The sequence below is a fragment of the Rhinoderma darwinii genome, chromosome 1 (genome assembly GCF_050947455.1).
Source record: "Rhinoderma darwinii isolate aRhiDar2 chromosome 1, aRhiDar2.hap1, whole genome shotgun sequence".
NCBI classification, from domain to species: domain Eukaryota; kingdom Metazoa; phylum Chordata; class Amphibia; order Anura; family Rhinodermatidae; genus Rhinoderma; species Rhinoderma darwinii.
This window is the reverse complement of record NC_134687.1, coordinates 661839996-661852410: the sequence shown is the minus strand read 5'-3', so window position 1 is coordinate 661852410 and position 12415 is coordinate 661839996. Positions and strand designations below refer to the sequence as shown.

The following is a 12415-nucleotide window of genomic DNA, read 5'->3' as shown; positions in this document are numbered from 1 at the left end:
TTGGATATGGGCAACTGCGACGGCCTTGCCCTTGTCCAAGATGGATGCGGTGGTCCGTGGCTGTTGTGCGCATGCGCGGGGTGGGGGGCCGTTCATGATGTAGTCCACGGCGGAACATGGACATGAGCTCTGTGCAGCTGCGCACTACTCACTTCCGGACGCCGTGCACTGCGTGATTGAGGTGCCGCCTCTCCTCGTGCATGCGCCAGCTGAACATCCTATGGACAAGTGAGGTACACTTCCAGCTGTGTACCTCCTATTTAAATCCTCTGGTCACACTCTTCCAGCACCCCCTGACGAAGCCAGGTGCGAATCGCGTGTTCGAGTGTTCTGACAGTGTTGTGGCGGTGGAATGGCTCATGGTGGGTTCTGGTATGAGGTTTTAATGGTTTCCCTAGGATTGTTACCATATATGTTTTGTGGTCATACTTCAGGTAATAGGCTGTGTAATATTGGTACAAGTATATTTATACCCATGGTACATACTTCATATTTCATGATATAGTATGCATAGTACCACCATTGTTTGCCCTGCCTTATATTCAACACTGTCTATTTCTTTGTACTGATTGTACATTGTTTTTATGGGTGTTCATTTTTAAAGTGTCTTGATCAACTGTGTTGTTTGTCTTCAATAAAGTATTTTTGTATCTTTCTACGATACGTTTGATTTGGTCTTATTGCAGCATGTAGAGATAACTTTTTGGTGTTTCTATGCAGGGGGTCCCATATGTGTAACTATACTCATTGATATATGACCTTTAAATATATAGGTATTCTTTTTTGGTTTAACTAGCGCTCCCAATCTTGCCAGCACACCTCAGGCGCGCTCCCAATCTTGCCAGTACACCTCAGGCGCGCTCCCAATCTTGCCAGCACACCTCAGGCGCGCTCCCAATCTTCCCAGCACACCTCAGGCGCACTCCCAATCTTGCCAGTACACCTCAGGCGCGCTCCCAATCTTGCCAGCACACCTCAGGCGCGCTCCCAATCTTGCCAGAACACCTCAGGCGCACTCCCAATCTTGCCAGTACAACTCAGGCACACTCCCAACCTTCCCAGTACACCTCAGGCGCGCTCCCAATCTTCCCAGCACACCTCAGGCACGCTCCCAATCTTGCCAGCACACCTCAGGCACGCTCCCAACCTTCCCAGTACACCTCAGGCGCGCTCCCAATCTTCCCATCACACCTCAGGCACGCTCCCAATCTTCCCAGCACACCTCAGGCGCGCTCCCAATCATCCCATCACACCGCAGGCGCGCTACCAATCTTCCCAGCACACCTCAGGCGCGCTCCCAATCTTGCCAGCACACCTCAGGCGCGCTCCCAATCCTGCCAGCACACCTCATGCGCAATCCCAATCATCCCATCACACCTGAAGCACGCTCCCAACCTTCCCAGTACACCTCAGGCGCGCTCCCAATCTTCCCAGCACACCTCAGGCGCGCTCCCAACCTTCCCAGCACACCTCAGGCGCGCTCCCAATCTTCCCAGCACACCTCAGGCGCGCTCCCAATATTCCCAGCACACCTCAGGCGCGCTCCCAATCTTCCCAGTACACCTCAGGCGCGCTCCCAATCTTCCCAGTACACCTCAGACGCGCTCCCGTACACAGGCTTCTCAGCATCCAGAGCCTGTGTTTCCTGTACTGCAGCCTCTCCAATCTGGACTTCCCTCTCTTTCGGTCTATGTTATAACAGCTTCTTTCTCAGAGGTGAAATCTGTAGATTATTTCTGATACACTTTTGCTTTCTACAGAGCTCCTGGCTTGTAAATCTTCTCCCCCTCCCACATCCTCCCGCTTTGTCTGTATGGGTATCGTAACTATCATCTTCTTCATAGTCAGCTGTTCATACAATCTACAGAGCTCCTGGCATGTGTGTCATACATTGTATGGGCATCATAATGGGGGACCCTCTGCATAGACTATGAAAGGGATCTTAGTTACTATACCCATAGAGACAAGTGGAGGGGGAGGGGGGACAGTTGTATTACACATACAAGGAGAGGGAGACATACCATGGGACGACTTTGCATTTTGTTGGATAATATTTCACTGTAGACTTTTATGTAACATGGACAACACAAAAAATGTGCTGTGACCCCACGAGCCCCTATCAGCATTGATGTGGTGTTTAAGAGGTTAAACGGAGTTCTCTCAGATCCCGGATCCATAGATCACCTTGTAGAGAACTTCTATGTGCAGTCACAGCTCCCTCAGCTCCTGCACTATGTGTAACACAATGTCTGACGTGTAAGGGTATGTGCACACGACAACGGCAATTACGTCTGAAATTAAGCTTTTTTCAGGAGAAAACAGGTCCTGAATTTCAGACGTAATTTCTCGTACCTGCATTTTTTGCCGCATCTTTTTCGGACGTAATTTGGAGCGGTTCTTCATTGGAGTCAATGAAAATCGGCTCCAATTACGTCCCATGAAGTGTCCTGCACTTCTTTGAGATGGCCGTTATTTTATGCGCCGTCTTTTGACAGCGACGCGTAAAATGACAGCTCGTCTGCACAGGACATCCTAAGACCCATTGCAAGCAATGGGCAGATGTTTGCAGACGTATTGGAGCCGTCTTTTCAGGCGTATTTCGAGGCGTAAAACGCCTCCATAACACCTGAAAAGTGGTCGTGTGCACATACCCTTACTGTAATGTAGAACTAAGGAGGAACCCCACCTTAACAAACCTCCCAATTCACTTTCTAAATTCATTATTACTGACCTCTGGTAACACCTCCTGGAATTTCCTCCTCCACTTCACGGTTACACGGTTGATCGCCCTTCACCCGCTCTTCTTCTGCTTCATCCTCCGCTTTATTATTAGTCAGATCTTCCCCCTGATGTCACATATGTAAAAATTCAGTACAATACAGCAGAGAGGGCGAAGAATCTAACAGATCAACATAAGAAACCACCAAAATCTATGACCACATCTATGACCGCAGGACCATAAAGCTCCCCACCCCCCTATATAGATCTGGTATAGGGCTCAGCTTCATCTACCTGATGATTCTCTGGGACATTGTGATTTTCCTCTGGACAGTCCTGGGAATACAGAGGACTGGGACTTCTCTCTGGTGGATTTCTCCTACTGGATCCATCTGTAGGAAACACACAGTGACTGAATACCTGACTACTGTATATCTGTCTATATATTAGACACTTCTCTCTACACTTCTATGTTTACTGATCAGAGCCGAGATTACAATGTTGAGGTCCTCACTACCAGTGTCGATGTTCCTGCACTTTGTAAGCCGCAGGCCTAAAGTAGACTGTAACATACCAGAGTGAATAGCGGGGCGCTGACGGCTCCCTGCTTCGCCATAGTATTTAACTGTATCTGTGTTCTGTGGATACACATGAAAGTGGCGGGACACAGGGCGCTTCTATATCGAGAGTTCCCTACAACCAAAAAAAGTGCCAGGGTGTCACCTGCTTATTTGCCTCTTTAAGGCTGTGTACACGTCTGTAGGCAATATTGTCAATACATTATTATTAACCTGATGCCCCGGCAGTTGTCACATATATAAACGTAGGCAGAATGGGACAGAATTTAATGTGTGCAGCGCTGCACTTTCATGTCCGCCGACTCTCTCAACAAGTGCAAGTTTCATCAAACTTAGATGCCAAACCCCTGCAGATAGCACCTTAACCCCCCTGTAGAAAGTGCCACACACCCCTGTAAACAGCGCCACCGCCCCCTGTAGATTGCGCCACTAAAGCTCCCTCTAGGAGCGGAATCCCTTGCCAGAGCGTTGCTGTCATTTTTGGCTGAGAATTGTGCTCCTAGAGGGAGCCCCTCACGTCTCTGTCCATATATTGACAGGGAGAGTGATGTCAGAGACTCCTCCGGGAGTGGAACCCACGGCCTATTTAAGAGAGAGGATAATTTCTCAAATCTATCTATAATTTCTCAAAATATGTGCACACGGGGCGGATAAGCTGCAGATTTTCTACAAAGTATTTAATTGCGGGAAAATCTGCAGCGTGTTACAGTAGCAGCAATGAGGATGAGATTTCAACAAATCTCATCCACACGCTGCGGAAAAAACACGCAGAAAAGAAGTGCGGTGCAGATTCTCAAAATACAATGTGTCAACATCTCCTGTGAAAATGCTGCGGAATCTCCACACAGAAAACCCGGTCAGAAGTTCCGCAGTGTTTACACGGTTATACTGACATTATATAGAAAACTATTATACTGCCGGAGTGTGCCGATGATAATACAAGTCATGTAGAAAGACGATTATCGGCACACTCCGGCAGTATAATAGTTTTCTATATAATGTCAGTATAACCGGAGGTTCTCTTTAATATTACAAGTTATGGGTTCTAGATTCTGGAGACGGGACGGTGATCCAGGGATTTATTGTGATTTCCAGGTTTGGAGTCGGGGGAGGAGTTTTCCCCTAATGAGACAATTGTCATCCTCCTCATGGGGGGTTTTATCTTCCTCTGGATCGACACGGTCGGATTATAGGTCGGACTTGATGGACTTGTGAGTTTTTCCATCCTTAGTAACTATATAACACAGAATGTATGGGAAGGTTGTAACGATCGGTAACTTCTCTTGTTTTCGGTCTGTTTCATTAGTCTATATAAACCTTCTTAAATGGTGATTATTAAAGTTAGTTTTTAGTCTCTACCCTTTACTAATCCCTTTATATGAGTCTTGAGGACACTATTTTTTCTTAAATGATTTGCAGCCATTATCGGAGACCTGCAGAAGTTCTTCGTTTGTGAACTACTAGTCTAAAGCCGGCCATACACTCTAGATGTCAGGTGAACCATCGTTCCTCCCCTCCTCCATGTACATGAACGCTCGGTCGGGTGTGTATGTGTCTTCAATAGGGGAAAGTCGCTGCCAAACTCCTCTGATAGTGACTGATCTACTAACAAAAGGATCCGGCATGTTGAAATTCCACAGCCCGATCCTTCTCTCTCAGGACATCTGACGTCCGGGGAGAGTTGGGAGGTCGCCATATACATTAGAAAGTCAGCAGGTCCGGGCGACATACATCTAATGTGTATGACCAGCTTAGCACACTGGTGGAGAGTGATGACCGGCAGTAACATACACCTGGTACGACTGCCCATCCTCCAATCTACAGATGAGCGGCAGGTCACAGAATATGATTGTGTTGTTCCTCCCCACAAATGTGCCCAGATGTGTAAAGTAATGGCCCCCACATCACAGATTTCCAGCAGCTGATCTCAATGTCTGTTGGGGGCTGATATTAACCCTTCCAGCATCGCTCCTTACATGTTCTGCACGGACAGGAGGTAAAGCAAGGAACGTGTGTTTGGAGCTCGGGCATCGGCCCCCAAGAAACGTCTGTCACATCCTCAGATTTTAGTAGCAGGACCACAAAGGAAAACCTGTCAATCATTCTGAGTGGGCGGGGGATGCAGGACTCACAGGCTTTCTCTAGGAGTCCTGGCAGCATTTAGAAGGGAACCTGTCAGTACGTTTGGAGCCATAACATTGAGCATGTCGTTATGTAGATGGAGTTTAGTGTTCCAAACCTGCCCACGTCAAAACCCTCCGTTTCAGCAAAAGTAAAAGAAATTACAAGTTACTGAGAGGAGTCCGGGGGGAATGAGAGCATGAACATTACACACATGAAGCAGAGGACGGTGCCCCTCGCTTTACTGCGCTCGTACAGTGTACTGCTCTGGGCTTCATTTGTGGCAAAGACAAAATCTGTCTGGTGAACGGAGCGCTCTGGATTTATTGGACATATACAGGAAGCATAAAGATCTAACGTGATGTGAAAAGAGCAGAAATAGTGGAGCTCCTACATTACACGTCATTGTACACACGCGTATATGTACTGCACATGATGGTATTAAGACTTCAACATGGCCGCCAGTCCAGCCTGTGCCCCCAGTAATGGCCAATATATATCTGTCTCTTCTTACCTTGTGATGTGCGCGGCCGGTAGTCCTCCATCATGACCTCCTCGTACCGATCCTTGTGTCCTTCTAGATACTCCCACTCCTCCATGGAGAAATAGACAGTGACATCCTGACACCTTATAGGAACCTGACACACACAATGATACAGTCATCACCCAGACACCTCCAGTGCTGTTACTGTAGAATTTCCCAGCATTCCCAGCAGTGTCACCTCTCCAGTCAGCAGCTCAGTCATCTTGTAGATCAGTTCTAAGATCTTTTTCTCATGTATCCGGGAGTGAGGGGGAGGCTCTGTGATGGGGCTCTGACTACTGCTCCATCCTCCTGACTCATGGATGATGGGAGTCGTACAGTCACCCGATGTCTTCTTCACTATTGTGTACTCCTGTGTATGGAGAGAGACACTTAGAGAACTGAACACAGTATTCCCCCCTCAGTAGAAAGAGGGAGATTGTGACCCCGCTGTATAGAGCTCTAGTGACCCCACATCTGTAATACTGGAGACCTCACCTACAAAAAGACATTGAGAAAATAGAACGAGGCCAAAACTAAAAAGGAAATAATATTGGGGGGACTAGATGGACCATGTGCTCTCCTCCTGCCGTCATCTTCTATGTTTCTATATAGAGGTCATCCTGATCCTCCTGGTTCCTGGTCATTCTCATTGCTCTACAACATTACTATTGCTGCATTGGTGACATGACACATAACTGACCATATTGGTGGCTGATCTTCAGCTTTTCTGCTGGTGGCTTGACGTCACTTGGAAGGTCTGGACGCTGTTATACAGGACACTGGATTCTTCCTATTATGTATTGTCCCTTCCCTATGTGTGACTTGTTCTATAATGTAGAAAAGTTTACCTCTCCGCTCAACAGGTAGATGATCTCCAAGGTGAAGTCTAATATTCTTCTGCTCATCTCATTCCTGTCCTTGTCCATCCTTGGTGGGTCACTCAGGAGAAGGAGCGTTGTGGAGGAGAAGATGAGAAAACTGGAGGAACTGGAGGATCTAGTACTGCAGATGTCTTTATGAAGAAAAGGAGAAGATGGAGATCATACAGGGGACAACATCATGTGTGACATACAGAACCTGACTTATTCATCATTGGGAGAAACATCTTCTCAGAGCCGTCACCACATGGAATAAAGGGGTATTCCCAACACGGACATGTCTCCCCAGGATATGCCAGAAATGTCTGATAGATACGGCTCCACCTCTGGGAGGACTTGTTAGGTGGTTCCTGTGACTCCTATAGAAGTGAATGGAGAGATACAATCTGCTCAGCTCCTCCTGCTATATAATATGCTGCCAACAGATCAGACTGGTGATCAATGTGACAGGTGCCCTTTATGAATTAATAGACCCCTAATATAGGTTATTACAGTTATTAGAAGTTACCGCAGAGATCGTGGATCTTCAGAGACATCTAAAATTCTTATTTATTACAGTATTCCCCTCTTCCTTGTAGATTGTTTTACCGGATAGTAACTCTGTTCACATCCGAATGACAGAAACTAACCAAGGTTCATGGAAACCGGCCGCCCAGTGTGTACGAATGGAAGGTCGCGGCCGTCCAGTGTGTACGTATGGAAGGTCGCGGCCGTCCAGTGTGTACGTATGGAAGGTCCCCGCAGTGAAGTGTGAGGAAGCAGCATGTATTGTGCTGTGTGTGCAGGATCTCTGCATTATCTTTATCAATTAGCAGTCACATCCTACGCACAGACTTCTGTAAAGTGTGACTTGTCCTCCGCCTTATACATTACTCTGTCCTCCTCCTTCTAGACCTGTCCTCTGCTTCTACATTACTCTGTGCTCCTCCTTCTAGACCTGTCCTCTGCGCTCCTCCTACTAGACCGGTCCTCCACCTTCTACATTACTCTGTGATCCTCCTTCTAGACCTGTCCTCTGCTTCTACATTACTCTGTGCTCCTCCTTCTAGACCTGTCCTCTGCTTCTACATTACTCTGTGCTCCTCCATCTAGACCTGTCCTGTGCTTCTACATTACTCTGTGCTCCTCCTTCTAGACCTGTCCTCTGCTTCTACATTACTCTGTGCTCCTCCTCCTAGACCTGTCCTCTGCTTCTACATTACTCTGTGCTCCTCCTTCTAGACCTGTTCTCTACTTCTACATTACTCTGTGATCCTCCTTCTAGACCTGTCCTCTGCTTCTACATTACTCTGTGCTGCTCCTTCTAGACCTGTCCTCTGCTTCTACATTACTCTGTGCTCCTCCTTCTAGACCTGTCCTCTGCTTCTACATTACTCTGTGCTCCTCCTTCTAGACCTGTCCTCTGCTTCTACATTATTCTGTGCTCCTCCTTCTAGACCTGTCCTGTGCTTCTACATTACTCTGTGCTCCTCCTTCTAGACCTGTCCTCTGCTTCTACATTACTCTGTGCTCCTCCTCCTAGACCTGTCCTCTGCTTCTACATTATTCTGTGCTCCTCCTTCTAGACATGCCCTCTGCTTCTACATTACTCTGTGCTCCTCCTTATAGACCTGTCCTCTGCTTCTACATTACTCTGTGCTCTTCCTTCTAGACCTGTCCTCTGCTTCTACATTACTCTGTGCTCCTCCTTCTAGACCTGTCCTGTGCTTCTACATTACTCTGTGCTCCTCCTTCTAGACCTGTCCTCTGCTTCTACATTACTCTGTGCTCCTCCTTCTAGACCTGTCCTCTGCGCTCCTCCTTCTAGACCTGTCCTCTGCGCTCCTCCTTCTAGACCTGTCCTCTGCTTCTACATTACTCTGTGCTCCTCCATCTAGACCTGTCCTGTGCTTCTACATTACTCTGTGCTCCTCCTTCTAGACCTGTCCTCTGCTTCTACATTACTCTGTGCTCCTCCTTCTAGACCTGTCCTCTGCTTCTACATTACTCTGTGCTCCTCCATCTAGACCTGTCCTGTGCTTCTACATTACTCTGTGCTCCTCCTTCTAGACCTGTCCTCTGCTTCTACATTACTCTGTGCTCCTCCTCCTAGACCTGTCCTCTGCTTCTACATTACTCTGTGCTCCTCCTTCTAGACCTGTTCTCTACTTCTACATTACTCTGTGCTCCTCCTTCTAGACCTGTCCTCTGCTTCTACATTACTCTGTGCTGCTCCTTCTAGACCTGTCCTCTGCTTCTACATTACTCTGTGCGCCTCCTTCTAGACCTGTCCTCTGCTTCTACATTAGGCCTCATGCACACGACCGTATTTTTTCCCACCCGTAAATACTGGCGTAAATACGGGTCCGGTGTCACACGTATTCCACCCGTTTTGCACCAGTATTTACGATCCCGTGCTCGTAAATATGGGTCCGGTGTCACACGTATTCCACCCGTATTTACGAGCATGTTTTTGGCGGCAAAATAGCACTGCACTAATCGGCAGCCCCTTCTCTCTATCAGTGCAGGATAGAGAGAAGGGACAGCCTTTTCTGTAATAAAAGTTAAATAAATTCATACTTACCCGGCCGTTGTCTTGGTGACGCGTCCCTCTCTTCACATCCAGCCCGACATCCCTGGATGACGCGGCAGTTCATGTGACCGCTGCAGCCTGTGATTGACCTGTGATTGGCTGCAGCGGTCACATGGCCTGAAACGTCATCCAGGACGTCGGGCCGGATGTCGAGAGGGACGCGTCACCAAGGCAACGGGCGGGAGACCGGACTGGAGGAAGCAGGAAGTTGTCGGTAAGTATGAACGTCTTTTATTTTTATTTTTTACAGGTTTATACTGATCGGTAGTCACTGTCCAGGGTGCTGAAAGAGTTACTGCCGATCAGTTAACTCTTTCAGCTCCCTGGACAGTGACTATTTACTGACGTCGCTTAGCAACGCTGCCGTAATGACGGGTGCACACATGTAGCCACCCGTTATTACGAGAGCTCCATAGACTTCTATGGACTGTCCGTGCCGTTATTACGGCCTGAAATAGGACATGTTCTATCTTTTTCAACGGCACGGGCACCTTCCCGTGAGAAAACGGGAAGGCACCCGTCGCCAATAGAAGTCTACGAGCCCGTTATTACGGGTCGTGATTACGACCCGTAATAACGGGAGTTTTTACGGTCGTGTGCATGAGGCCTTACTCTGTGCTCCTCCTTCTAGACCTGTCCTCTGCTTCTACATTACTCTGTGCTCCTCCTTCTAGACCTGTCCTCTGCTTCTACATTACTCTGTGCTCTTCCTTCTAGACCTGTCCTCTGCTTCTACATTATTCTGTGCTCCTCCTTCTAGACATGCCCTCTGCTTCTACATTACTCTGTGCTCCTCCTTATAGACCTGTCCTCTGCTTCTACATTACTCTGTGCTCTTCCTTCTAGACCTGTCCTCTGCTTCTACATTACTCTGTGCTCCTCCTTCTAGACCTGTCCTGTGCTTCTACATTACTCTGTGCTCCTCCTTCTAGACCTGTCCTCGGCTTCTACATTACTCTGTGCTCCTCCTTCTAGACCTGTCCTGTGCTTCTACATTACTCTATGCTCCTCCTTCTAGACCGGTCATCTGCTTCTACATTACTCTGTGCTCCTCCTTCTAGACCTGTCCTATGTTTCTACATTACTCTGTTCTCCTACTAGACCTGTCCTCTGCTTCTACATTACTCTATGCTCCTCCTTCTAGACCGGTCCTCTGCCTTCTACATTACTCTGTGCTCCTCCTTCTAGACCGGTCCGCCACCATCTACATTACTCTGTGCATCTTCTTCTAGACCTGTCCTCTGCTTCTACATTACTCTGTGCTGCTCCTACTCGACCTGTCCTCCACCTTCTACATTACTCTGTGCTCCTCCTTCTAGACCGGTCCTCCACCTTCTACATTACTCTGTGCTCCTCCTTCTAGACCTGTCCTCCGCCTTATACATTACTCTGTGCTCCTCCTTCTAGACCTGTCCTTTGCTTCTACATTACTCTGTGCTCCTCCTTCTAGACCTGTCCTCTGCTTCTACATTACTCTGTGCTCCTCCATCTAGACCTGTCCTGTGCTTCTACATTACTCTGTGCTCCTCCTTCTAGACCTGTCCTGTGCTTCTACATTACTCTGTGCTCCTCCTTCTAGACCTGTCCTCTGCTTCTACATTACTCTGTGCTCCTCCATCTAGACCTGTCCTGTGCTTCTACATTACTCTGTGCTCCTCCTTCTAGACCCGTCCTCCACCTTCTACATTACTCTGTGCTCCTCCTTCTAGACCTGTCCTCTGCTTCTACATTACTATGTGCTCCTACTTCTAGACCCGTCCTCTGCTTCTGCATTACTCTGTGCTCCTCCTTCTAGACCTGTCCTCTGCTTCTATATTAGTCTGTGCTCCTCCTTCTAGAGCTGTCCTCCACCTTCTACATTACTCTGTGCTCCTCCTTCTAGACCTGTCCTCCTCCTTCTACACTACTCGGTGCTCCTCCTTCTAGACCTGTCCTCCTCCTTCTACATTACTCTGTGCCCCTCTTTCTAGACCTGTCCTCTGCTTCTACATTACTCTGTGCTCCTCCTTCTAGACCTGTCCTACGCCTTCTACATTACTCTGCGCTCCTCCTTCTAGACCTGTCCACCACCTACGACACAGTAGACTACACCCTCCTGATACAAATTCTCTAGTCCCTAGACATCATAGACTTGGCCCTCTCCTGGATGTCCTCATACCTTACCAAATATACATTAATATCTAACACTAGCACACCACCTCGTCGTCCCACCCTCTGTCTGTAAGTGTCCTATGACCCTTAGTCTCCTCCATCTAAACTTTTGGTCAAATTTACCGCTCTGGTCTTGATGTTCCTTAACTGCTATCTAGAGTGTATAACAGTTATCTCCTCCTTCACCTCCCGCTACCTAAAGATTAACATGGAGCAAACTGAATCATATTTACAACATTTCACTCACCCCCCTTACCAGAACTATCAATCACAGGTAATGGCTCCACACTTTTCTCCGTCTTACAGGTCCGCTGCATTTGGATAAACCTTAATTTAAAATGGCGCAGCCAAGCGCTTCGCACTTCTTGCTGCCTCCACCTCATAAACCCTCTAGAAGTCAGTCTTTCCTCACCCTTGAGCAGACATAAATGGTAGTACATATACCTTCATCATCTACAACCGTCTAGACGACTCCCCCATCCCCCTCTGTGGCTTTCCATCTAACACTATTGCACCCTCCTACCCATTCTCACCTCTGCTGCAGGGGTAAATCTACCTCTCCCCTCATTCCACCTCTGCGGTCACTGGCCACCCATTACCTACAAATTAAGTTAAAAATATTAAAAATGACATGCAACGCTGTCAACACCCTTTCCCCTCCATACATCTGTGCCCTAATCTCCCGATACCTACCCACACGTAATCTCCTGTCCACAACCTGTCCGCTCCACACATCTGTGCCCTAATCTCCCGATACCTACCCAGACGTAATGTCCAGTCCATAACCTGTCCCCTCCATTCATCTCTGCCCTAATCTCCCACATATCCATGACCGGAGCATCTGCTTTCAGCATGGACGTCTGGTGCCCGG

General features: G+C 48.0%; 1 protein-coding gene across 4 annotated transcripts in view; it reads right to left on the bottom strand.

The window, feature by feature from the left end:
- The window catches only part of LOC142664505 (uncharacterized), a 168116-nt gene that overhangs the window by 31584 nt on the left and 124117 nt on the right, over window positions 1-12415 (bottom strand). For 2 of the 4 annotated variants that reach the window (XM_075843619.1, XM_075843600.1), the window contains exons 2-6: window positions 6792-6955; window positions 6140-6313; window positions 5932-6055; window positions 3013-3110; window positions 2732-2846 (exon numbers count right to left, since the gene is read on the bottom strand). In XM_075843619.1, the coding sequence (XP_075699734.1) occupies window positions 2732-2846; window positions 3013-3110; window positions 5932-6055; window positions 6140-6313; window positions 6792-6869 (589 nt within the window). In that variant the 5' untranslated portion in view covers window positions 6870-6955. Of the gene's footprint in view, window positions 1-2731; window positions 2847-3012; window positions 3111-5931; window positions 6056-6139; window positions 6314-6791; window positions 7181-12415 lie in introns of all 4 variants that reach the window. The other 2 variants (XM_075843610.1, XM_075843625.1) reach the window with 2 other exon arrangements.